General features: G+C 41.4%; 1 protein-coding gene and 1 long non-coding RNA gene across 4 annotated transcripts in view; one reads left to right on the top strand and one right to left on the bottom strand.

The window, feature by feature from the left end:
- The window catches only part of GRHL2 (grainyhead like transcription factor 2), a 167,207-nt gene that overhangs the window by 58,769 nt on the left and 81,238 nt on the right, over window positions 1-27,200 (top strand). For all 3 annotated transcript variants that reach the window (XM_066265933.1, XM_066265932.1, XM_066265934.1), the window contains exons 4-7: window positions 4,309-4,702; window positions 9,918-9,973; window positions 13,358-13,514; window positions 16,849-16,960. In XM_066265933.1, the coding sequence (XP_066122030.1) occupies window positions 4,309-4,702; window positions 9,918-9,973; window positions 13,358-13,514; window positions 16,849-16,960 (719 nt within the window). The remainder of the gene's footprint in view (window positions 1-4,308; window positions 4,703-9,917; window positions 9,974-13,357; window positions 13,515-16,848; window positions 16,961-27,200) is intronic.
- On the bottom strand, window positions 8,299-12,406 carry LOC136329560 (uncharacterized). Its single transcript, XR_010730224.1, has 3 exons — window positions 12,331-12,406; window positions 11,048-11,261; window positions 8,299-8,777 (listed from the first exon to the last, which is right to left on the bottom strand). It is a non-coding gene; the product is annotated as an uncharacterized lncRNA (long non-coding RNA).

Raw genomic sequence — 27,200 nt, 5'->3', positions numbered from 1 at the left:
ACACTGACAGATAGAAATTAAAAAGGAAAAAAAAAAAACAGTTTTATTTCAGATAAAGGCAATTAGGAATGTGATTTTGAATCCACAATTTGTAACAACATTTCAGTCTTGCCTTAGATAATGCATACCCATCTAGTCCCTGGCAGTACTTCAGGCCTCCCTGAAGGGACAGACCACTTGTGGTGTGTCAGGAGTGACTGGGTGGCCCTTCTATTTGGCCACGATGATCCGGACATACAGAAGAAACAGGAAGGGACTGAGCCACCGTGCTCAGCTACTTCTTCCAAACTCGACAGGTACATTCCTCCCCTGCAGAGGGATGGAGATGCCACACCTTTTTTCTATTGAAGTTTTTTTTTGCAATGGAACTATGAAGCCAGGAGAAATGAAATCTTCTGCTATCTCATGTGTCAGAAGCTTACCTGGCCTTGATAGGAACTGCTTGTGACATTATGATCTTATTATGTGACTGGCAGTGGTGGCCACTGATCCACCAGCAGCCCTAGGCTGTGCATCACCTCCTAGGTACACCCCAGCTGAAGATTAAGGCTAGCTGCATCTGATTTGCAGTTCCACAGGGATTTTCTGATGCGCCACATTGCCCTGGGCCCTGGCCCTAGTTGGTAGTAATGGTGACAGAGAGAAAGAGACTGACACTCTTTAGCTCCTGTAATTTTTCCTCCATCGAATCACTAGTTGTTAAACTAAGTCTGTGCTGTCTGCTAAATCCTGTGCCTACAGTCATACAGGGATTAGGGAGAAAATTAGTCCAAGATGTGTACTCTCTCTGCATCCTAACAGACAAAAGAAACCACGTTTTATTAAAGCATCTCTTAAAACACCATTAAGGAGTGACAGTCGCTCATTGTATTTTAATGGTTATTTTTTGTGATTTCAATGGAGTGCCTTTAAAAAAAGCTGGCAGGGAGGTATAGACAAAACCACCTTGTATAGACTAATTATGACTTAGTAGACTCTGGTTGAATGTAATTTGAAAGGATATCATTTGATCTGTGGTACATTTATTAATTAAGGTGCCATGTGCTAACATGATATCATTACAACTGCTTTTATACAGAAGTTGCTTCTTTGAAAAATAGAATTTCAATGACATAATCCAAAAATGTTTTTAAAAATATATTCAACGTACAATTCTTTGCATTGTATTTTTTTCTCATATTATAGTATTTGGTTCAATTTTGAATTATATTGCAGGTAAGTCAGTATCTCACAATAATTCTTACTTTGTTCTAATCATCCATATCTTTTGGATGTCTCTCTGCAGTTGCCCAGCGTCAGCTCTAAGGCCTGTACTGCTCTCTACAGGGGCCTAGTTACACATTACAGGACAGCACTGAGTCGATTATTTCCTCGTCATATAATAACAATTCAATTAGGTTTTTACAACTATATAGTTTGTTTTTAAGAACACCAAAAATCTTTCAACTTAGGTTTCTAGTTTAGAATTCAGGCATACATGAATTAGAGAATTAAGGAATTTGGACTAAAGTAGATGCTTAACTGTAAAGGAGTTAGTTAACTTGGAATACTGGCAAAGCCATTAAAGCTGTTAGTTCAAAGCCTAGAGGAGTGGAAACTGGGTAATTGCTTTGTTAGCTAATAAATGTAGACCAACACTTCTATACCCAACTTGCAGAACATTATTCACAAGTACTAATGGTTAACTTTTCACAAAAGGGTCTGGAGTAAAATGAGTTGCAGAAATTCTGGGTTACAGTTAGTTACAGGTGAAGGAACATCTGAGGGCCTTTACTATGTTCATGATGTTTGTGACCCACCAGGGTGGTCTTGTTATGGCAATGTGTTTTTCTTTCTTTCTTTTTTTTTTTTAATACTGATTTTATCATGGACTCTTTTTCTTTGAGGAACATCTATTAACATTCCATGCAAACGTTCTAAATAATGGGGTTTAGGAAATGCTGATATAAATGGGTGGTCTGGGTTTTGGCATCCTCCCGCTAACTGGATTCAGATTAAACGTCATTTCTAAATTTTCACTGTGTCCTGTACACAGATTCACTGATTGATTTGGCCGCGAAAGCAGGTTATTACTTAAAGCCAGAAATTCTGTAGACTTGCGATTTTATTCTTTAAAGGATTATTTTCTAGAATGAGTCCTGCAGATCCGTGACAGACTCAGAGGAGTGTAGGTGCTTTTCCGTGGGCTTTGTTCGTGTGAGAGCCGCGCTTTCCTCAAGCTTCACTTTGAAGTTTTATCTGAAAAATCAAAGCTGAATTACCAGGTCCTTCCTGAGAGTTAGGCAAGCTCAGAAGCTAATAGACTTCCTTCAGAGAAGCCAGGAGAGCTCAGTTTTTGGAAGAACCAATTTTATTAGAGTATTTCTCTTCATGAGAGATGCCAGTTAGCCCTAGAGAGAACACGCCAGTTGAGAGAAGGAGATGTTGGAGACAGGGCTCCAGGCAAGACATGTACTTTCTCTCTCTGTCAAGCTATCTCTCTCCATATTGAGTTATCTGTAGTAAGAGATGGCCCCAAATTTTATTGACCACAGGGTCTTTGCTAGTAAAATCATTTGCTGTCAACAATAATCTTAAATGAACAAAGCTCTCTTTGCTTCTCTGTCTCCCAGAATTCTTTAGTGTAAATGGAGATATTTCATCCTAGCCTGGCAAGAATTAATTTTCTAAATCCTCTCCTTTCTCTTTGTACCAGCCGGGAGGTCTGGGATCTGAGAGATCTTGTTTTACATAAGCCCAGTTATACCACTTCCTTAAGCCCCAAAAGTAATTCAGTGCGAAGGCTATCGGTGAGCTCAGGTTATTTCTTAATGTAGTGGAAATATTTTATTTTTTAAAATGAAAGTTTAATTTATTGTGTTGACATGGTTTCAAGTGTCCCACTCAATATAACACCCTCTACACATCACACCATGTCACAGTCTCTTTCCACCCTTGACTCACCCCCTTCGTCCCGTCCCCCTCCTACTTCTGCCCCTCCTCCCTGTGGCTGTCCGACCCCGTTGTCTGATTCTATGTGTTATGTGTGTGTGTGTGTGTGTGTGTGTGTGTGTATATATATATAATTTGACTAATCTCTTCACCTTCTTTAATGCCTTCCCCTCTTGTTCCCCCTTCCCTCTGTTATCCCTTCTTACTCTTCCCACAATTTCTAAATTTTAGCTTAGCCCACAATAAAGTGAAAACTATCTTTCCTACCCCCCTCTAATTACCATGCTGGTTCTCCTCCTGCCTTTTTTTAAAAAAGCTATTTATGTGTGAAATACAACATCAGCAATAGTTCAAATTCTATAGAAATGTTTACCTGAAACCTCTCTACTCTTATTGATCAATATCACCCCTTTAAATTTAATTTCCTAAAAACAAAATTTTTTTAAAAAAACAGCTTTTTAAAAATATTTCCCTTTGAAAGTTTCCAAACATAGAAAGAAGTAGAGGGAACAGTAGGGTGACCCTCCATGACCATCCCACGCTCCAGGTTCAGCAGTGACAACATTTTGTTATACCTGCTTCATCTCTACCTTTTCTTTTTCCTTCCTTTTCTTTTTTATTTAATTGCAATAGGATTTAAAATAAATCCCTGACATCATGTCATTTTACCTTTAACTACTTCTGGTTTATAGCTCTAAAAAAAAAAACACCCCAAAACTCCAGGACATTTTACTACATAATCTCGAAATCTTGAGCACACCTAACTAAATCAACACATTTCCTTAATATCACCAAACTCCCAGTCCCTATTCCATTGCCTCAAAAATCCCATTGGTTCATAAATGCCATTCTGGTTTGTTCAGATCCAGATCCAAACAAGATCTGCTCATCATATTTGACTGTATGTCTTTAAAATCTCTGTCAGTCTAGAACAAGCCTGCACCACCGTCCCTTTCCCATGCCTCTGACTTACTGGAAAAACCACGTCAGTCAGGTGTGCAGCGCTCTGGCTTGTCTGATTGCTTCTTCTGATGCTAAGTCTTTCTTCCTGCTCCTCTGTTTCTTGAGAGCTGGAAGTTAGATATAAAGCCTTGCTTAGATTCAAAGTCAATTTTATTTGATTTCTTTTTGTAATAGCACTTTCAGGATGGGACTGATTGCATGATACCATGAGGTACACATGTAGTTGTTCTACTTCTAGTGATGCAAAGATCCACTGCACCCCACTGTAAACTTCACCACCAGCCTCTCCTCTGATTATTACACATTCACGTCTACTTATTATTATTCTGCATCAGTTATTTATTTATTTTTTAGAGTTGCAAACGGGTGATTTTTCTAATTCTATCATATTGCGGGGTGGGTTTAAACACACAGAAACTGTCTTGGCACCGGTGAAGCCCAGAGTAATTTGAGTGGAGGAGAAAACCGAGTGCAGGTCCTAAAGACTGTCCCAGTGAACCTTTCCCTAAATCAAGACCACCTGGAGAATTCCAAACGGGAACAGTACGGCGCCAACGTCCCCGAGAGCCCTGCGGTCGTGCCCGTGTCAGGAATCACGGTGGTGAAAGCCGAAGATTTCACACCCGTCTTCATGGCCCCGCCCGTGCACTATCCCCGGGGAGATGGCGAGGAGCAGCGCGTGGTTATCTTTGAACAGACTCAGTACGGCGTGCCCGCCATGGCCAGCCACGGCACCTACCTCAAGGATGACCAGCGCAGCACCCCGGACAGCACTTACAGCGAGAGCTTCAAAGACGGAACCACTGAGGTGAGTCCCTGCTCTTTCTTCAGTAGCAAGAACTTAAATCCAGAACCCCCAGCTTACATTTTTTTCCCCTCTATTTACCTTTTAAGTGAGATAAATGAATTAAACTGTGAGTTTACAGTTACTTTTTAAAATGAGTTTGTATTGTTCATTGTAAGCAGGCTTTTAATAAACCGTTGGTCCAGGTGTGCGGAGGAATATTTTTTTTGACTCTTAGATACAGATTCCTTTGTTTTAGTTTTAACCTTAAAATCGCGTATTGAATACGCAAGAAAGAGTTTGTATTTTTGATAATCAAGCGCGTGTATGTGTACTTTGTACCTTAGAGAGACGACATATTCTTCCCATGTGCCATCGAGTTCACAGAAACAATGCTCTTTGCTTGCTTGTGTGTTTTAAAGTCACATAGTTTAAGGGCACAGTTTGAAATGGTTGGTCTTGTATACAGTTGTGTAACCAGCCTCAGACTCAGTAAAACAGCCCCTTCATCCTAGAAGTTTTCTTTGTTTCCCTTGCATGCGAAGCCCTCTCGTCTCCCCTGCTCTCGACAAGCATGAATCTGCCTTCTGTCACTATAGTTTTGCTTGTTCTAAAATTTTATACAGATGGATAATAGAGTATATAGTCTTCTATGTTGTCTTATTTCACTTAGCATAATCTTTTTGAGATTCACCTATGTTATTGCTTGTGTTAACAGTTTTTAAAAACTGCTAATTACCATGCTGGTATTTCATGATAAGTATACATCATAATTTATGATATTTATCATCAATCGCTGAGATAATTGTGGATCATCTCTTTAGTTTTTGACCCAGAATATACAATGTGTTTATTTTTTATTGGTTCAGATCAGCTTCTTCAATATTTAGATGCAATGCTCTGCATTTGAGATGATGGTCGTTTGTCTTCCCATTTTTTTTGGTCCACCTGGGCCAATAAAAGACAATGGCAAAGGGGGCAGATGTGTGGTTTCTTAACTTCCTAACGAGAGCGAGTGTGGTGGCAACATGCCGAACGTGTGAATCTTGCTGCCCACGTAGTTGCCATAGGGACAAAATGCCATTAACCTGTGGTTGAGATTGTACCCCTACATAATAATATTTAAAAATAATAAACATTTAAGTAGCGCTCTGTACTGGGAATCTTTCTAAGTGGTATATACCCATTTAATCTCACAAAAACCCTATGAGGTTGGTACTATTATTGTCATCTCTATTTGTCAGATGAGGAAACCAAGGCACGGAGAGTGTCAGTGTGCCCATGGTCATTCTGCGGTAGGTGGGAGAGAGAGGACTCCTCACAGGCTATCTCCTCCCGAACATATGGCCTTAACCTGGCCTTTATACTCCCAGAGAAAGTGTACGGAACCTTCTCATCTCAGCAGTTCCATTGCTTAAGAAAATGACTCAACCATGCATTTTATTTTTTAAATCTAAGTGCTTTATTTTTATCTTTGTAGTTATTTTTTATCCTTCACATGAAGAGAAGAGGAACGAAGGGACTAGCTCCCAGCAGTGTTGGTAGGAAGTCAGGGTGGACAGGTGCACTAGCAGCTCTCATTCCCCGCTCAAGCCTTTCCTGAGCGCCTGCTGTGTATGCCAGGAAATCCGAATGCGCGGAGTGAGACTTGATAAATTCCCTGTTCTAAAGAGGCCATCTTATTTCTTGGGTTCTGGTAGCTTTACAATCAAACTTTTAATATTTTTACAATGAAAAACATTGTTTTAAAGTTAGTATCCTTAGCTTCCTATGCTGTATTGCTTAAAATAATCAGCAGATTTTTTATTTATTTTTTTAAATTTAATTTATTTTTTAACTGAGCAAGGAATCTTGTAGGGTCTTTGGTAGTATTGATATTTGATTTTCCCTCAAGCCATCAGGGGTGTTTCCTTAGAAAAAGCAAATCACTCTACATGGGAATATGAAGTACATGCCTTTTCACTAAAGTTTTGCCACTAATGTTTTTCTTACATGGTGTAGAAATATTCCATTAGTCACAAAAGAGTCCGTGGACGTGGTCCAATGTCAACGGAACCATCATGCTATTTGGGGGATGTGTTATCAGTTCTGTTTGTGCTGTAGATAAGGAGGCTTGTGAAAGGAAGCTATTGTATTTGGGGTTTTATTTAGAGGTGCATTAAAAAGTAACCAGAAACTAAATATGAAGATTATTCCCACTGAATCTGGGATATTTGGAATATTTCAGCTGCTCTCCTAGTCTTGGAAATCAGTGTTTCCATTGCATATTTCAATCTGATGTTAATTAAATGGAATGCTCCATTATGATCTTTAGCCGTGGCATTGCCAACAAGTTATTATTAGGTAAGCTCAGTAACTTCACCAAGTAAATTTTACTAAGGAAAATTTGTCTAAAGTCTAGTACTTCTCTTTTGGAATGTTATTAAAATGTTTAGGGCACTTGTTGAATTAAAAGGTTTTATTTGCTATTAGAGATAGATTCATTTTTGTGTGTGTGGGGGTGCCTGTGAGTGTGGTGGTATCAGGAAAGGGGTAGTTTGGTCCAAATGATTAAGAAACATATAGATGAACTACATCAAATCACAGTAAGGTATGGTGATGTTGGCTGTCTGCCTGCCTTGGGCATCCTAAAAATTATATCAAAAGGTTTCCAAACAATTGTAAAAACTTGGTAACTGTAATCAGAATAGTCCAAGCATTTTGGTCTAATTCTTCGTAATGAATCATTTAGGGCCATGTGACCTATCAATGTGATCAGAGCTCAAAAAGGATTGTGGAATTTTTCAAGTGTGGACTTTACATTTAATTTTTTAATATTATAAAGATAATGTAACAGAATTAAGAAAAACATTTTAAACTTGAAAACAGTAATTCTGTGTCTAACACATAGCAACTATTTTTTCATGGTTCTTATTCACACTCACTCATAGTTATTGGAGTAAGATTCTTTATTTCAGTCAGCACATAAGACAGTCTCTCTGAGTTGCACCTTCTCACATCACCTGTGAGAATAGAATCACAGAGTTTATAAGTCCAATACATTTTAGTGGGCTCCTCAGGCTGCAAAGTTCTATGGCGTGGACAATAAATTTATTCAAGGCCATGTTTATTAATACTGTTTCACCATGTGTTGTTACAGGTTACTGCATATTTCTTCAAAGCAGACTTTGGAAATGTATCTTCTTTATCGCTAAAATACTTCCTAATGCCTTTTTCATCATGCTGCCCTTCTACTCCAAAATTTCCTAATTCTTAACTATACTAAGTATAAAACCTTTTCATAAATCAGCCCTGTCTAATAGAGCTTTCTGTGACAATGGAAATTTTCTTTTATGCTATCCCATATGGTAGTCACTAGCTGCATGTATCAATTTAGTATTTAAAATGTGGCTGGTTGACTGAGGAAGTAAATGGTTTAATTTTATTCAATTCTAATCAACTTGAGCACATTTGAGTAGTGGCTACTCTATTGGGCCGTGCAAACCCAGATTTTCAAGTCCTCCCTTCACAATCAGGGAAGATCTGTGTACTTGACCCCATGTCCGTACCACATCTGTACCCATCATGGGATTCGTCTTGAATCATGGCAGTTCTCTCTCACCTGGATTACCTTCCTTCAGTGTCTTCAGTTAATCCAGGTTCTCTTTGCTATTCAAGGGTCAGAGCAAACTTGACAATCTCCATGAAATCTTTCTGTCATTGGTGATCTTTTCTTACTGGCAATTTCCATTCTGTGCTTTTCCACCTCCATGAATGAATGAAAAATTCAACATAGACTTTCATATATAGTTATTTGCTATATTTTTGTTTCTTTTGTTGTTGTTTTTCATGTTAATTTACACATCTCCATCAATTTTTATCTCTTAGAGAACAGGACATTGTCTTTTAGTTTTTCTATATTTCTCCTGGCACCAAGAAGATGGTGAAGCCCCAGAAAATTCCCATTGAATGCTTTAATGATTGATTAATTATAAAAGAAACAAATCTGAATCCTTGGTTCTATGTCTTGATTATTGAACAAGTCAAAAGGCATTTGTGCAATGTTCCTGGGATGCATCTGGGAAAACTTTGAAGGGCAATCTTCTTTGATCCAAGGAATCTATAAGATTGAGTTAAAATAAAGATCATAAGTATATACATATAAATTATGATATAAGGGTACACTAAATTCTAGAGATGGTGATTAGGGATTGTGAACAAAGTTTGAAAAATGGCTGTGAGTATCCCTTTCCTGAGAAGGAAACCCTTAAACAACTGGTCAAAGAATGGAAGTTTATAGCAAAGAAATGAGAAATAGAAAAGTTATTTCTTAAAAAGAAACATTTGAAAAAAGGTCACAGTGGAGGACCAGGCATTGCGAGGTCAACAAAGTGCTTTTATATCAATATTCTATTTATTTTAGTATTGAGAGGGCATTTATGAATCTGTTTTTGAAAAATTTCTAAAATGTAGCAAATGGCATAGTACTTGCACTAAATATACAACAAATGAATGTTTCTGAACCCAAGCTTCTTTACATGTAATATTATGACTTAGAGTTTTCCCTAAAACTTCCTTTTACAATATTGTGATAATGAATATCTTAGAGAAAGGCACTGAATATGGTCAGGCTGGTACTGTGTGGTAGAATCTAATACACATATATAATGCTTATTATGTACTAAGCACTGTTCTTACTGTACTTTATTCATACATTTAATCCTTATAATCACTATAAGTAGGCATTTTACAGTTGGAGAAAATATGGCACTTGCCTTAGTTTACACAGATAGGCAAAAGAGCTAAAACTTCACCCTAGAGAGTCTTGCTCTAGAAACTATGCTTCAAACCACGCTACTATAATGCTTGCACTGTAATATGTGTCCTCTCTGTAAGTAGTATTCCCCTAACTCAGAATCTGTGACTTTTGGATAAGAATGAGAGATAATAGACAATGGAAGAGATGTTTTATATGTTTGAGGAAACAGTTCCCGACACCTGCGAACACTTTAAGTAAACCCGTGAATAATACAGAGTATAAATTGCATTTTGTTGAGTGTAGTTCTCATTGTGCAAGTGAAGTGTGAGTTCTGTGCACAAATGGTAACTATTTTCACTGTAGTTGAAAATAAAATACCAAAAAATATGTAATTTTCTTTTCTAAAGTGAGGATAAAACAGTTTGGATACATTTATCTTTATTTATTTATAATAATGACTCACTTCTTTGTTTTAATTTCTATAACTTTGAAATTTTGTAGAAGTTTCGGAGTGCTTCGGTTGGGGCTGAGGAATACATGTATGACCAGACATCAAGGTAGGTTACCAGGAGATGCCCCTGGAAACTGATGAATTGATGTACCCCCAAGTTATACTTTTAAACCTTTAAATGTACCCCCAAGTTATACTTTTAAACCTTTTTTCTTTGTATACTTTTATTGAACAATCTGATTTTCTTTGTGTTCAATTCTTTTCTGTATACAAGTGACTTCTAAATTACTATTCAAACCTTGACCAATTTTCTGAGGCCTCTATCCTGCCTTTGTCCTTGTTGACTAGACATCCTTTCTTGGGTGTTCCTCTGAACTCGTGTGCCTCCAAGCCAACGTGTGCATAATAGAGCTCATACTCTTTCTTTTTCTCTCCTCTCCTCCCTTATCTACTTCTTTTACATCTGGCCTTCTGCTTTTATTTCCTGTTGTGGCTAATGATGTCACCATCTTCCCCACCGCCACTCTAGAAATTTAGGGGGCTGCCCGCCTTCCTGCTGCACTTTCACAGCACCTGCCAAGTGCTGAATGTGGTGTTCTACCTGTCCTGTCCCTTCCAACATACTCTTGTTCATTTTCTCCTGACCTATTGCAATAGAACTGATCTCCCTCTCCACATTCTCTTTTCCCCTTCCATTCCACTTTGCACTGATCTACCAGCCAGGTCACATTCCAGTGCTTTCCATGTGCCAATGTGATGGGGATTAGGAATAAGACATAACCTCTCCTTACAAAAGGTCCGTCGACTTTTGGAGGAGACAAAATTGGTGATAGTCAGATTTGCAATACATTCACTAAATGATGAGTCTTGCTACAGAGATGCATAAACAGGAAACTGAGAGGACCTACACAGTATGTGGGGAAGTGTGTAGGTGGGAGGCAAAGCTTCATATAAAGTGGAATTAGAGCAGGGTCTTGAAGGATTACAAGCAGGAGTTTTCCAGGAAAAAAAGGAGAATTTAGAACATTTTAGGGTAAAGGACCAGATAGATATTCAGAGACCTTGATTATGATCATGCCTAAAGACAGGAGAGAATGGCAAGAAATGAATTTATCTCTTACATTTATGAAACACTAGTGATTTTACCATTTCGGGTAAGAGTTAGACACAAATTCCTTACAAAGGTGGTCAGGACACTCTGTGAGCCAGTTATTTCTTGCTTCTTTGCTTTTATATATATTGTCCTCTTCTAGTTTCCGTTTCTACTTAAATCCTCCTGGTCCTTCAGGGTCTTGCTCCAATCTCAGGCTCCCAGTCATCTTTTCCAGATGATCCTCGTCAGAATTTGGTGGAGTGGGGAGGGGAGAGGAAGGAATGCTAGAGTTCCACATCACCTGTTAGTATATAGAAACACATATGTAATTTAAATGCTATAAATCCAATTCACTGTATAATCAGCTGTCAGGTCAGTGAGAAGAACACTGAAGCAATGACCTACTAGTCCTTGACCTGATTTCTCTTTCTGTTGCTGCCATTGTTTGGTGGGGTGAGTGTTTCTCAGACTCTCAGCTGTGGAATCTGGAAGGTGGCTCTTCTCCTCTGTTATGAATAGGCTTGGGGGACACAAATCTCTTTAAATTATGTTCAAAACTGTTTATGTTCATATTTGCTTTTTTCTGGGAATAGGTTACACCAGCTTTCTTCATTTTTTTCCCCAGCAATCTGTGCCCTAGACAAGTTGCAAGCTACTGGTCTAAGTGATTCTTAATATCCTGTCCAGGGCTCAAATTTTATGATTCAATGACTATATTGAAATTGCTTTTTCCAGGCAAAATGACAGGGTAATTGATTCTGTCTTGAATGATTTATTTCCCACCTTGTTCTAAGGTACAATATTCTGGAATTTGTTTAGTTTATTATGTAAAAGGAATATAGTTTGTCCTTCAGATTTTTTTCACATTATAAAAGTTTAAAAACATTAAACATTGCAAAAGTAAACATAGAAAGCAAGAATCCCCCATAATCTTGTAAGTAGGCCATTTCTACGAGCTTAGAAACAGGTAGACTCAACGAGGAGCTTCTGTTTACCCGGAAAATACACAAAGTGTCTGTTATTAGTTCATCACTGTGTGCTATCTTGCTATGTAGCAGAGATAAATATTTCTGAATGGGCATGTTAAAAGATTATGATTTGCCCTGGCCAGTTGACTCAGTGGTAGAGCATTGGCCCAGCATGTGGAAGTCCCAGGTTCGATTCCCAGCCAGGGTACACTGAAGAAGCGCCCATCTGCTTCTCCACCCTTCCCCCTCTCCTTTCTCTCTGTCTCTCTCTTCCCCTCCCACAGCCAAGGCTCCATTGGAGCAAAGTTGGCCTGGCGCTGAGAATGGTTCATGGCCTCCACCTCATGCGCTAGAATGGCTCCAATTGCAGCGGAGCAACGCCCCAGATGGGCAGAGCATCACCTCCTGTTGGGCTTGTGGGGTGGATCCTGATTGGGGGCGTGCAGGAGTCTGTCTCTCTGCCTCCCCTCTTCTCACTTAGGAAAAAAAAAAGAGAAAAAGATTATGATTCATACCTGCTGCTTGTTTTAAACAACTAATTTTTTTTTTCAAAGTCGGGAACATGTTTTTGTTTTTTTTAAGTTAAAGAATATTTTAAAAAATATTTGAGAAATCTCTTAGAGCAAGAATTTGCAAACTTTTTTCTGTAGTGGATGATATAGTAAATATTTTCGATTTGGCATGTTATGCTGTCACAGCTATGCAATTCTGCTATGCGGTGAGAAAGCAGCCATAGACATTCAGTAAATGAATGAACATGGCTGTGTTCCAATAAAACTTTCTTGACAACAACAGAATGTGAGCTGGATTTGGCCCATGGACCACTGTTTGCACACCCCTGATTTAGAGCAGCAACACTGTCATGAGATCTTTTGCAGGCTTAACAAACAAAACACAAAAAATCAAAAATACTCTGTTCTGGAACTAGATTTTTAGTAATAAATGTCTTCAGTTTGGGGTTTTCACATTTTGAAGTTTTTAAAAGTGGAATATATTTGCAATATCTAGGTTAGACAAAAAAAGGTGAAATATTTATACATGAACTAAACAAAAGCATTCACACATTGGTTTGTTGCTAGTATCAAAGTGGCAAACTCTATAATTATTAAGCTTCAGGCCTTGCTTATTGCCCACTAAGACCTAGCAGACATTCTCCAGCACAGCCTTGCATAATTGTCTTGGTGCATCATGGACTTTCTTTCCTTCTAAACCATCTGGTTTATGAGCCACTATCAGGAATGTTGTATACACTGGAATAGCAGTGACCTTTGGTCTGGTCTCATCTCTTTTGCCATATGCTGTGTTTTGTCTCTGAAATAGAGTAAATATTGGTTAATATTCATACAGAATGATATCAATATGAAATTGATCAGGAAGGCGGTAATGTCCAAGTGAGTGAACCTGACCACTGTTTGTTTTCTGTTCACAGTGGCACGTTTCAGTACACCTTGGAAGCCACCAAATCTCTCCGTCAGAAGCAGGGGGAGGGCCCCATGACCTACCTCAACAAGGGACAGTTTTATGCCATAACGCTCAGTGAGACTGGAGACAACAAATGCTTCCGACACCCAATCAGCAAAGTCAGGGTATGGGCCGCATTTCTTCAGTGAATCACAGAGGGATCAGATGAATACAATTGCTACCTCACAGCCTTATGGGAAGGGCATGAAAACAATTCCAAAATAAATAATTCTAGAACAAATGTCAGAGAGTTGGGGCAAGAGAACTTATTGGCTTGCAGTTTATCATTTTAATCAGTAACCAATAAACCCCAGGGAAGGGACGTGGTTGGAACATGCTTTCTGACTGTATCCAAGGGATTTTTCTGGCTTCATTCATTGCCTGTGTGCTACCTAGCTGTTGTTGTTTTCAGTCAGTCGGTTTTTTTCAAGTAGATGGCAGAGAGACAGAACATATTCCTACATATTTGCTGCTGCTTTCTTCTGTAAAGGAGGAGACTATTTGCCTGTGTCCCTGGACCCCTTGCAACTTTGTCTAAAAGCCACCTGCAGCCACTTGCTTACTCAGGAGCCAAGGGATGAGGCATGATATGATCCTACTAGGAGTGACTTGGAGGCATTTTCACATTCATTAGCGTTAGTCCTACTTGTGGGAAATGAAAATGCCCTGGAAGCCTGCCAACTTCTGGCATTCTCACTACTGCCAAGAAGGGAGGGAACTGGTAATCCCCCTCTATTGAAAAGGAAAGTCATAGCAGAGCTCTGAAAAGAGGTTGAAGGACTTCCTTGCCGTGTTATAAAATGATCTATGGTGGTGTGTGCGTGGTGCCCACTGCGCCTTATTTCATGCACAGCTACTTCCTCCTATGCTCTTCAGCACACTAGGAGGAATGCTGTGGTGTGTGCCTACTGCACAGGACAGCCCCGGTTTGCCCCCACCCCAGATTCCCATCCAAGGTAACAAATGAGGTAGAAGAGAAAGAACAGTCTCCAGGCACCTGCTGGCTGGCTGGCTGGCCTGTCTCTAGCTTTCCGCAGAATCACTGCAGTGGTGGTCTCTGATCACCTGGGTTTTCTGGCTTTGTGTCAGTGGGAAAGACAAGGAAGGGTTGTTGCTCATTTCTCCATCCAGCAGGCCTTCCTTCAAGGCTGTCCCAGTACCAGATCAGAGTTCAGGAGGCAGAGCAGTTGAGAGTGAGGGGAAGGTGTGGAGCCAATGCCTCACCCGAGGCTGAGCACGTTGCCAGTAGAAAGGTCTTGGTTGTGCTGTGCGCCCGCCAAGGGAGTTGGTACGTTCTCACCCTGTGGACAAGGCTATCATGGAGGGTAACAACAACAACAAGAACTGCAGAATAACAACCGACATTTATTGAGTATATCTTCTATGTGCCCAGCACAATGTTAAATATATACAGTAATTAATCTGAAACTAACAACAACTCTGTGAAATAGGCACTCACTATTATTTTTAAATTGCAATGAAGAAACTTGGCCTTGTAGAAGTGAGTAATTAGCCAAGGTTACATAGCTAAAATGTGAGGAAACCAGGATACAGCTCAGACAGTTAGACTCCAGAACCTATTCTCTTAACCACTAAGGTGCACTGTGTTGAGTGGCGCAGAGGACTGATTTCATCTAAATGTGTAACTCACATACACCTTCTTAACATCATTATTATTACCCAGGAAGGATGAAGGTTAGTAGCCTAAGGCCATGACAATTGTTTGGAATATAGGTGCTTTTCTAAGAACTCTACTTTATTTTAATCATGAGAATAACTTGATATGGAAGTTTTATTTCCTTCTGTTCCATTTTGGCTAAAATTAAGAGCACTCTTTCTCTTAAGCTCTTGGCTCAAACTCCCCGGTAGAGTAGGATTGCAGCCCTCGGAGCGGACGCCCCTTACCCTGGGCTCGGCGAGAGCAGGCAGTCTTGAGGATAGAAGGAGGCATTTGGAAGCTGTGTCGCTGATTTCCGAGCACAGTGTTCCATTCTAAGTTGAAGCCCACAGACTTCGTAATAGCAGTTACAAACTTCCTTTTTCTGTATCACTGAATAAATAGATTTCCATACCAAGAATATGCCATTACTTATGCTAATTTATTCATTTGCTAGGAAAAAAAATGTCTTAGGTGTTTTTTGTATTTTAGAATGGACAGAAGTAAACAACAGCAAACTTTTACATGTAAATGGAGAAGTTTGAAGAAGTGGGAGGGAGAAAAAGGAAGAGCTGGCTGAGCTCATAGGGTCTACCAGCACAGTGGTGCCTTTCTTCTTACCTCCATGCCTTTGAAGAGCACACTGTTTGTGATTTCAAATAAACAGATAAATATTTCTAAACCAGTTTTTTTTTTTAAATAAACATCTGTTTTCTTGTGTAACAAGTGTTTGCACGTACATTGGGAATAAGCCAGAGTTTGAATTGACTGCACAGGCACAAGCATGTGTTTAGTATCTACCATTTGTCAGGCACGAGGGCCCCTGTGGCGAGTGACACACTGTTCCTGTCCTCGTTGAGTTTGAAGTCAATAGGGAGGCATTGCCATTGACTGAATAATTGTAAATAATTAAGTAAATAACTGCAAATGTGTAAAATGCTACAAAGGAGAAATTATAAAGGAATGTAAGTCAATGAAATATTCTTCTGGAAAAGTAGGAAAATGTCTAAGAAATATTTTGGATATGAAGTGAGAAGGGAAGAGCCACATCCCTGACAATGGAATTAAAGTGTTCTTTGGATCTGTTTGTTTGTTGTTGATACCTTCTTCATTGTCTAAATGACAGTGAATTAACACATAGTTAGCATAATGAAGCTGTTTATAATGTAGAACCAAAAGGATTTTTTTTATTCTTATTAGTTTCTTAAGCTCATTTTAAAGTATGTCACATTATATTGAAATAAATAACATTGTTGACCTTGTATCTTTTGGTTCATGAAATATCCATGGCTTACACTATCTTTATCAACATGAACTCATCTTTGAGTCCTCCCATGACTTTAGTATTTTTCTCATTAATCCAGTATTCCAGACTGAGGCACTTAATTAGGCCAGACATAGATATTTGCTCCTTTACAATTGATGTCAGATTCTGTGTTTACGGAAACAAAATTTCAAAAATGTGCTCTTTCTCAGTACAAGAAAAAAAAAAAAACGTTTGGTATTCCTACTCACCTCACAAAATATTCAGTTTGCTGGTAATTGGTTAATCTGGTTGTTGATGACTCACAGTAAAAATTATGTACGATTCTTGTTTTCTAAGTGCTGTTCTCATTTCTGATCATCACTTAAGTAAGCTCATTTTAAAACAAAACAAACCATATAACCGAGCTTGTCTGGGTTTTTGTAAAGCCAGAAAAGCAACACGACAGAAAGACAGCTCTGGTAGAACTCCCAGAATTGGAGACCGTGCCCAGCACTGAGCACTGAACAGCTCCTCTCCTCTCCTCTCCTCTCCGCAGAGCGTGGTGATGGTGGTCTTCAGTGAAGACAAAAACCGCGATGAGCAGCTGAAGTACTGGAAGTACTGGCACTCTCGGCAGCACACGGCCAAGCAGAGGGTCCTCGACATCGGTAAGCTGACCTGGACTTCCCAGAATGGTCTTTGCTAAACTGACAAGTTTGTCGAAATGCAAAGGAGGGCTCAGCACAGAAGTCATAGCTAGGACCCACTTAGCTCTTGTGTTGTGCCAGGCACTAGAGTAGTTCCTACGTTAGTACACCGAGTGCAAATCAGGCTGAGAAATCAAAATTGGGCTGAGTACAAAGCACTTTTTGTTCTATGAAAGTCAACTGTGTCCCATCAATAATAGTAACATATTTAGATTTTGCAAGGGTGATGTCAGTTTCTAAAAAATGTATTTCCATGCCTTTCTGTGTTTGAGCCTAACGGGCAGTCAAGCAGGCCAGAAGAACTCTGATCGCTCTGTGATATGAATGACCAGACTTGTTTGGCTCTAAGGTACTTGTGAAGGTCATGTGACTGGAGAGTGAGTTTTAGTTCTCTAATTCTCCATCCAGTGTTCCTTCATTTCAACACACGTCCAGTGCAAACAGTCCTATGAGCTTAGGGGAAGGAAACCTTTGAGAGTCCTTCTCTGACAGTAAAGTAGTGAATCTGCCAAGTACATTTCCTGGAGTCTGTAGACTCCTTAATATAACATCTGTTTTCTAGAGACCTGCAGTCCACTCAACAGGATGCAGGACCCACTCAGGAAAGCAGAGCCAGGCCAAGTGGTGCCATGGAGGGAATTTGTTGCAGAGGTTGGAAGAGACAAAGTATCATGAGATAATACAGAGATGAGCAACTGTGGGGATCTGCTACTATTACCTGTAGGGCTGGAAAATCAAAGGGAGGTGGTGGTGGCAGTATTGAGGGAGCCCCCAGAAAGAGCTGTGACCATGGTGGGGGCTGCTTCAGCAGGAGCTGTGACCATAGAGGGACCAATATTCCAAATGGAGGTGGAACCACAGAGGAACTGCTGCCAGAGACTCCTCTCAGTGCCAAGGGCAGGGAGAAGGAGTGCCCTGGCTTCTCCCTGCCTCCTAATCTCCCACAAGTGCTTCCCATTGGCCAAATTTACCCAGAAGCCACTGGGCACATGACCCTAACAAATGCAGTTTGCAGGAATCAACCTCTGAGACACAGAGCAAAGCAGGGGAAGTTGGGCATTGGATCTTAAAGTTTCTAGAAATTACTTCGAATCACAGACAGTAGTATATGTGTTTCTAAGTGATTTTTAATATTTTACCTGCTATTTACATAAGTAATAAGTAACTCCCTATTTATAGACATTATTACCCCATTTTCTAGACCAAGAGGCTGCAGTTCCAGAGAGTGCAAGTGAAGGTTTCCATTATGTTGAATATCAGAAAGTATTACGGAGCCATTAGAAGGATGTTTGCTTTGATTTCTGACACACTGCAATAATAGATTTTTCAGAACTTCTATTTACCCTTGCTAGAACCCCTTGACCAATGGCAGAGAGGTTAGTAACTAGGTTAGGATTAGAGATTCACTGTAGAACATATTGAAACTAATTACTGGTTTATCCTGCAAAATGTTTATACCACTCATTACCTCACTCCACACACTCCACACACTCCACACACTCCACATATGCTCAAGTGCATACACCCACAAACATATACTTTATATTAACTAGTCCAACATCATTATCTAAATAAACAAAGAAACTGAGCCTACAGAGTCTCACTGACCCACCATCCCAAGTGACTTGTCCCCATTAATTAGTGCAAGAGCCAAGAACAGGACGTACTCTGAACCTCCAGGACGGACTGATTAGGACAAGGGTTTGGAGATTCTTGCCTTAACCTGCTTTGTAGCCAATCTGCATAGAGCAGAGAAACTATTTTATTTTATTTGAAAAGTTAGTCTTATAATTATTACCCAAGAATAGAGGAGCAATTAAATAGAAATGTGAACTAGGTCCAAATAAGGCAAATAATAAAAGTATTCTACTGGCATACCTGTTGGATCAACTTTGATATATTTTTTTTTTCTTTTCCATTTTTCTGAAGCTGGAAACAGGGAGAGACAGTCAGACAGACTCCCGCATGCGCCCGACCGGGATCCACCCGGCACGCCCACCAGGGGGCGATGCTCTGCTCATCCTGGGCGTCGCCATGTTGCGACCAGAGCCACTCTAGCGCCTGAGGCAGAGGCCACAGAGCCATCCCCAGCGCCCGGGCCATCTTTGCTCCAATGGAGCCTTGGCTGCGGGAGGGGAAGAGAGAGACAGAGAGGAAAGCGCGGCGGAGGGGTGGAGAAGCAAATGGACGCTTCTCCTGTGTGCCCTGGCCGGGAATCGAACCCGGGTCCTCCGCACGCTAGGCCGACGCTCTACCGCTGAGCCAACCGGCCAGGGCCTCAACTTTGATATTATGAGGGTTACTTTCCGTAGACCAGCATGATTTCTCACCTCTGATAGGACTTGAAATCTTCTCCCTCTTCTTTACCACCTGCCGCCTGCCCTCAGCCTTTGCTCTCATGTAATCCTGTACACACGCACATGCGCATCTACATCTGTGACTTTTACCAAATAGCTTCGTAGCCATTGGGGCTCCTTGCTTGGAACCTGAGATCAAGGCATTAAGTCAGCCCTTCAGTTTCAAATGGAACATTGATTTCTTGACCACAATCTTTTCCCCTATCCTCAACCTAACATTTACTCAGACAGGATGAGAAAATATGCAAAAATATCATATAATTCATTATCTACTAACTTTAAAAAAAATTAAACAATGTGTCCCTCTGCCAGTGGGTGGAGAAACACCGTTTCTAAGATACAGGGGTTGATGCTGCAGTGGCGGACACACCTGGGCGCGTGCCAGCGGGGGGCGGGGACTCTGGAGTGCGGCGCTGAGAACTTGGTGAGGCTGTACCCGGGCTCCGCCGGGCCGGTCAGCAGTGCCCGCAGAGGGTGATGAGAGGCCAAAGAGCACGTGTGTTATACATTTGCCAGTTTGGGTTTAGTCCCTTCTAGTAACCCCAAGGAAGAATCCAAAATTATTTAATGTATTCCTTTTACTTAACCTCCATGAAACTGGAGGTTCAAGTCGGGTCTCCAAAGCCAGAGTTCCCGGATCTCCACCAGCCACTGTGGTCAGCAGAGCTGCCTGTGCGAGGGAGGCCCAGGGCCCAGAGAAGGACGTCTCTCCTCAGAGCAAGTGGAGCTTTGACTCCCAGGTACCCTGTGTCCTGAGCAAGGTTCCCAGAAGGTTGTTTCTGCATCACACCAAGCACATCCCTTCTTAGAGAGCTGCCTGCACCTTATATGTCTGGTTCCCTCACTTCCTATAGGCCTTTGCTTGTTGTCACCTTAGCGGAGAGACCTTCCCTCTCACCTTACCTAACTGTCACACCCTCATCACTACTGTTTTCCCTTACCTTTATTTTTCTGCAGAGTGCTTTCTGCCAGACATGTTACTTATGTATATATGTTTCTATTTATTATCGTTTCCCCATCCTACTGGAAGGTCAGCCCGAGGGCGGACACCTGTCTGTTTTATTCCCTGCTGTAGCCCTAGTGCTCAGCACAGGGCCTGAGACGTCGTGAGCATTTGATGAGTATTTCCTGAATGGTTGAGTGAGTGAATGAGTAAATGAATGAAGAAGCGTGTGGCTGGCTACACGGACGGAAGGCAGGCCTCTGAGGAGTGAACTGTTTCTCAACGACAGCTCCCAGGTGCTCATTTCCTTCTAGGTTCCCGACTCTTTCCATATATCATGCATAAACATTTTGTCCTTCATCCTCCAAACAACTCATTTTGTTGTGAGAACCGAGATGGCGAGGGGTTAAGAATTTTACCCAAGGTCACGCACTTGGCAGATGGTGTAGGTGAAATAGAAACGCGAGAATGCTGAACTGTGCATCCCTTATTATTTTATTATCCTACGTCCTTACTCCACTGTATATTGTCTTTGCCTTTCAACCCCTAGATAGTTCTTTGCCCCCACCAGCCACTGATTACATGTGGAGTGACTGAAGACGTTCATTTGTTGAGCTCGCCCTGGCATCCGCTTCTCCCCTCTGTATCTTCCTCTCCGGACATGGAGAACGTCTTGCAGTCTGGGTTCTGACATTTCCGAAAGCCATTTCAGATATGTGATTCTTGTATATATATTTGGCCATGCACTACTGTTTTTTGGGAGTGGGGGTTGGGAAGAAACCTTAGCAACTAGCTCTCACTTGATATGATAAACAAATCCTGGTCCCATTGGATTCTGCTGCTTTTCAAAGCATACAAGCAGAGTTCTCCAGGTCTTAACAAGTTCTTTCTTGTGACCTTGTTGAATAACAACAGTTATTCCAGGTCGTAAATAAGTTTGCATTCCTGCGCCAGTGATCCCTCTGGAATGGATAACTTCTTAGACTCTCCAGTCCTTTGCTTGGCTCTGAGTCTGAAAGCACCTCTCTCATGGGACCTGGAGTTAGTGTTGGTCCCATATTGGGGAGCGACAGCTTGCAGAAATTCCACATGCATTCGGCAGACATGCCAAACCCTTTGTTAAGGACTGGTGACTCAGAGACAATTAAGGCAGAGCCCCTGTCCTTGAACTGCTCCTGTAGGAAGATGAATGGCTAAGATGTTCTAGGGTGAGTGGCAGTCTGGAAGAGTGTTCCAGAGGAGATGTTTGTGAGATGTCTCTGAAAGGATAAGATTGCATGAGTTCAAAAAAGCCAAGAAAAAAAGCACATGCATATGTGCAGGAACCAAAATAGAAAAACCCAAATGAGGCCGGCAAGTTATTTGATAAGGTCTGAGACACAGCACTGATGGAAAAGGTGGAAACTCTTATACGTGCTAGTGATTCAACCAATACAGAGAGTGGGGTGAAGGAAGGGAGTCTGCGTAACTGGGGTTGAGACAATGAGAGAGAAGGCCTTGGTAGTTGAGGAAAGGCTTGCTTTTTAAAGGGGAGTCTTCGGGCAGCAGGGGTATGAAGCATGAATGCAGTTTGCTGGTCTCAAGCTCCAGAAGGAGGCTTTCCGGTCTCCAGAGGAGACTGAGTCCGCCAGGGTATCTAGGGGCTTCAGGTGTTAGAAAGCCTTTGGTTCTTGCCACCTGTGCCTGATGGCAAACCTCAGAGCTGCAGGTAGAATCTGGAGGAGACGCTATTTCACTTCTCTGCAAACACCCAAAGTGGGTTTTTACATCACCACAACAGATGTGGAATGTAATTAAGCTCTGAGTTTCTTGCCCTCTGTGCCTTTGATACTCTCTTGGCTCCACAAAAATCCTGTTTTGCAGTTTTGATGGTGAGATGTTGAAGTCTGTGTGTGTGTTTCTACTTTTTTTATGTTGAAGTGTAACATGCATACTTTGCTCTTAAGCGAACCCATGGTTTTCTATTGTTGAACGGAGTAGATTTTAGGGATCCAGGAATACGTATGAGAAAGATAATAAAAGTTGTATCCACATGTTGTCATTCATCCAAGAAGGTGTGTTCCATTTGAACATCAGTCCTCCCAGAACTCTGGTAAGAACAGGTGGAGGGGAACATGCAGTTATAATAGGCAAAGTAGAATATTTTGATGAATGGACATTCCTCTTTAATGAGTTGCAGTACTTGATTTCAGGAACTTTGCTAATCATTGAGGATTTTTAGCAGGACACTAACGAGATGATATCTGTATTTCAGAGGCAGTTCTGGACCAGCATGGAAGGGTGGGATGAATCAGGCAATAGGGAGACCAGTTATAGCAGAAGAAAGGCTAATGCCCAGAGGAGTAAATTATAAAGGGAAATACAAAGGCCACCCAGCAACAGAGATAAATTGTAGAAGTGATAGACCTTCCATGATGCCTAGTTATGGGAATAAAGGAAAAGAAAGGGATCACAGAGGAAAATCATGGTTTTGTAACTGGATGGGTACCCTGCCCTGAGGCAAGGGGGTCAGGAAGGGTGGTGTAGGCAGGCAGTGGAGGCCGGCCAGGTGCTGAGCTCAGCTGGGGCCACAGTGATTTCTGTCTACACGTAAAGCAGGCAGCATTTCCCTGGGACTCATTTGCATAGTGATGTGATCCAGCTTAGCACAGTGTGAGCCATTTAAATATATATATATATTTTAAGGGAGATAGTGCAGGAGACTCCTACATGCACTTCAACTGGGATACCCCCAGCAACCCCATCTTGGTCTGATGCTTGAGTACCTAGCTATTTTGAGTGCCTAAGGCTGATGTGCTCAGACCAACTGACCTATCCTCAGAGCCCAGGGTCACACTGGAACCATTCGAGCTACTGGCGGTAGGAGGGGAAGAAGGAGAGAAGAGGGAGAGGGAAGGGAAGAGAAACAGACAGTTGCTTCTCCTGTGTGCCCTGACCAGGAATCAAGCCTGGGATGTCCATATGCTGGGCTGACACACTCTATCCGCTGAGCCACTGGCCAGGGCTTAAAAAATATTTGAAATGAAGCAGGTCACAAATCAAGTCTATTCAGACAGTGGACAATTCCAAAACCACTTTCTGGGGAAGGCACATTTTTCTATTTGTTCCCTTCCTAGCAGGGAAGGAAAATTAGACGTTCAACAACTAATGTCAACTTTATTAGGAGAGCCAGACAGCCAGAAGCTATGACAGATAAACAGAGGTACATTTGCATAGACTTTCTCGCTCCTGAACACAATTAAGAATTACTTTACTCCTTTACAGAGCAGATGTTCTAAAAGAGGGAACATTTTAGGGGCTACATTATGGGTGGTCTGGATTGTAATGTAATCAGAATGCCACAAGTGCATACAAAGAAACATCATTACTTGACAGTCACATTCACTGTGGCCATTATTGATATAATTTTGTAGCTAATTGTGAAATCAACCATTTGCTCTTTATTCCATCTCTGTCTTTACTTTGGGTTCACAGTAATCTTTCCCTGTAGGGGATTATAATACATCAGAATGTATTAGTTACATTGTTAATATTAATCCTGTAGTTCTCCACAGTAATTAGCAGGCAATTATAGTACACCTTTGGCCATTAACATGTGATTATAAGATTTTCATTTATGCCCTCTGACAGATCTAATTCTTAAGTGTCAGTTTTTAAATTGTGCTCTGTTGATAGCAGTTTTATATTCAGGTAAAGCTTTCCATGAAAACTTAAATTCCAACTATATCAAAACATTTCTTCAAGTTTAGCTCTAGTTTTCTTGGAGGATTCAAAGAGAACCCTGTCAGAAGACTCAAACACGGAACGTCGCTGACCACTGTGAATGATTCAGTTTGGCTGATCTGTCTAGGGGTAAAAGTTCTCTTGGTCTGGAGTCCTACTTCACTTTTGAATACAAATTGTGATTAAATTAGTTTATATTCTTTCCACCTTTGGGTTTTCCCAAGACGACTGGCTTTGGCTGTCCCCTACCAGCATACGTCCTGCAGCGTATTTCCAAACCTGGGCTGGCTGCTTAGAGCTGTGCAGAAAGGTGGGCAGGTGGAGACTGGGGAAGGGGCTCGGGGAAGCAGCTGCCATGCTCCGGAAGGTCAGGCAGCCAAGTAATTCGCATGAATTCTTGGCCCAAACTGGCCTAGGAGATGAGGGGCCCCTGCAATTTACCTGTCTCTTCACCGGGGTCTCCCACCCTGCTCTCAGTTCTGTTCTCTGAGGGCACTCTTCCCCCAGGATTTGACAAACCTGCTTTCTCCCTGCAGTGGGGTAAGTAAGGGTCGTCTACCTTATTTTACAAATAACTCAAGAAATGGGATTTTTATTTTTGATGTTTTCCTAGAGGGTTTTCACACTTTCAAATAGAAATGAAAAGTAAATTTGAATCAAAACAAAACAAAACGCCTGACCAGGCGGTGGCGTAGTGGATAGAGCGTCAGACTGGGATGCAGAGGACCAGAGTTCAAGACCCCGAGGTCGCCAGCTTGAGTGCGGGCTCATCTGGTTTGAGCAAAAGCCCACCAGCTTGAACCCAAGGTCGCTGGCTCCAGCAAGGGGCTACTCAGTCTGCTGAAGACCCGCAGTCAAGGCGCATATGAGAAAGCAATCAATGAACAACTAGGGTGTTGCAACGTGCAATGAAAAACTAATGATCGATGCTTCTCATCTCTCTCTGTTCCTGTCTGTCCCTGTCTATCCCTCTCTCTGACTCACTCTCTATCTCTGTAAAAACAAAACAAAACAAAACAAAACCCCTTGAGAGCCCCCCTAGTTAAAAATAAACAACAGCAACAACAAAGCCCTCGGGGCTGGTGAGAGTCCAGGGAGCGGGAGGGCTCAGTCACACCAGAGACCGGAGCCCTGCTTCCTCCGCAGGAGGAAGGGGTGGGGCGTACAGCGGCCCTGTGCGGCCGGGTCCTGCTGTCTGTCCATGGCTCTGTCCGTGCGAGCTCACACAGCGTGTGGCACCCTCTGTTTCACAGACAAGTGCTTGTAGCCACAGTTCCTGAAAATTCCTTTTCCTCTTCAACTTTGGTTGAAAACATTTATGTGATAAAAGTATGGTAGGCTATTAAAGTTATATATTTAAAAAAATAAAATGCAAGTATTCTTTCAAGTTTACTCTTAGATCAGGCAAAATATATTAATTTTCAATAACGTTTAAGCTGTCCTTGGTTTTCAGGAATTACCTGCATGTTTCTGTGTGAGTCCTAGCAGCTCATTTTATTGGGGACAACAGCTTAGGGGAGAATCACTTCCTCCTCAGCACATGTGACTAGGACGATCTGGGAGTCCTAGAAGAAGGGTCCAGACAGCGCCCCAGTCCACAAACTGCCCACACGGCTGGGTCCTGATCTTTGCTGACTCCCTTTCAAGTTCTTGCTGGGTCTTCCTCTTCCCTTCCACTCTATCTTTCTTAAGAGAACAGCCCACTTCCTACACCACACTTTAAACTATTACTCATGTCTTAATCCAGGTAGCCTATTTTTTTTATAAAGATTTTATTTATTCATTATAGAGAGGGGAGAGAGAGAGAGAGAGAGAGAGAGAGAGAGAAGGGGGAGGAGCAGAAAGCATCAACTCCCATATGTGCCTTGACCAGGCAAGCCCAGGGTTTTTTTTTTTGAACCAGCAACCTCAGCATTTCCAGGTTGACGCTTTATCCACTGCAGCACCACACACAGGTCAGGCCCAGGTAGCCTATTTTTTATTACAGTTTCTGAAGGTCTATCTTTGCCCCTCACCAGATTGTCTAATTATTTCCAACCTCTCCTTTGTTCCTTCTCTGAGGCTCTCCTTGCCTAGAATAGCCATCCGTCTCCCTACTTTACCTGGTAGACAGTTTACCCCTTCATAACTCATTCCCCTGTCCCCACTTGGGTGAGTTCTTCCTGATCTTTCCAGGCAGAGGCGGCTGCTCCCTCCACAGGTTCTGGTTCATAGCTAGACAATAGCCCTTCGCCATGTTCTGTGTGGCTTATCAGTTTACTTTCTATCACACCAGCTGCTGAGCTTCCTGAATAGAGAGAGGATGTTTTTAACCTTTGTATTCTCAGCACCTGGATCAGAGCCTGGTGCAGAATAGATGCTCAACAAGAGGCGCCCGGTTGATGGGCATCACCGTGTGTAGTTTTGTGGATGGAGGTAACACCATGCTAAGCAGGCACGTGTCTAGCCAACTGGGAAAGCACGCTGGGATCATGCTTTCTCCTCTTCCATTCTGAAAGAATAAATTTTGGTCATAGTTTTCTAGATGCCAGGGTGCTAAATGTGTACTTGGTACATTAATTTCTTATATTTTAAAATATTATTTTATTATCCTATAGCCTTTTTGATGAAACTCGCTTAACAACTCTTAAGACCTAATTGCTAACATAGAAATATTATATACACATTAATAAACTAGGGGAAATTACTCCTTTTTATTATAACTAGAAATTATTATTGTTTCTCTGAAGCAAATCATAGGAAATTATTTATATTTAAAAGCAAATTATTAAAAAAAAAAGAAAAGAAAGTAGCTAGATTTGGGAATTAAATATCACAGTGAATGTGGTCCTTTGCCCTGTTTCTCCACTGCTCCTGGGAAGTGTTTTTATCTGGTTTTAGGACATTATTGTTTAATAAACGTTTCCAGTAAAGGGTTTCCTTTCAGGGGACGATTTTGAAGGGCTGGATAGTTCAACAAAAGGAATGTTACAGCGAGAATGGTGGAAGACCCCTGTGAGAATGTTTTAATGAAAGAGTGAAATGGTCCCATAAAGAGATACTGGTTTAGATTATGAGCTTTCAAAATTTACACACACACACACACACACACACACACACACCCTAAAGCAGGGGTCGGGAACCTATGGCTCACGAGTCAGATGTGGCTCTTTTGATGGCTGCATTTGGCTCGCAGACA

The sequence above is a fragment of the Saccopteryx bilineata genome, chromosome 3 (assembly GCF_036850765.1).
Source record: "Saccopteryx bilineata isolate mSacBil1 chromosome 3, mSacBil1_pri_phased_curated, whole genome shotgun sequence".
NCBI lineage: Eukaryota > Metazoa > Chordata > Mammalia > Chiroptera > Emballonuridae > Saccopteryx > Saccopteryx bilineata.
This window is presented reverse-complemented; position numbering and strand designations above follow the sequence as displayed.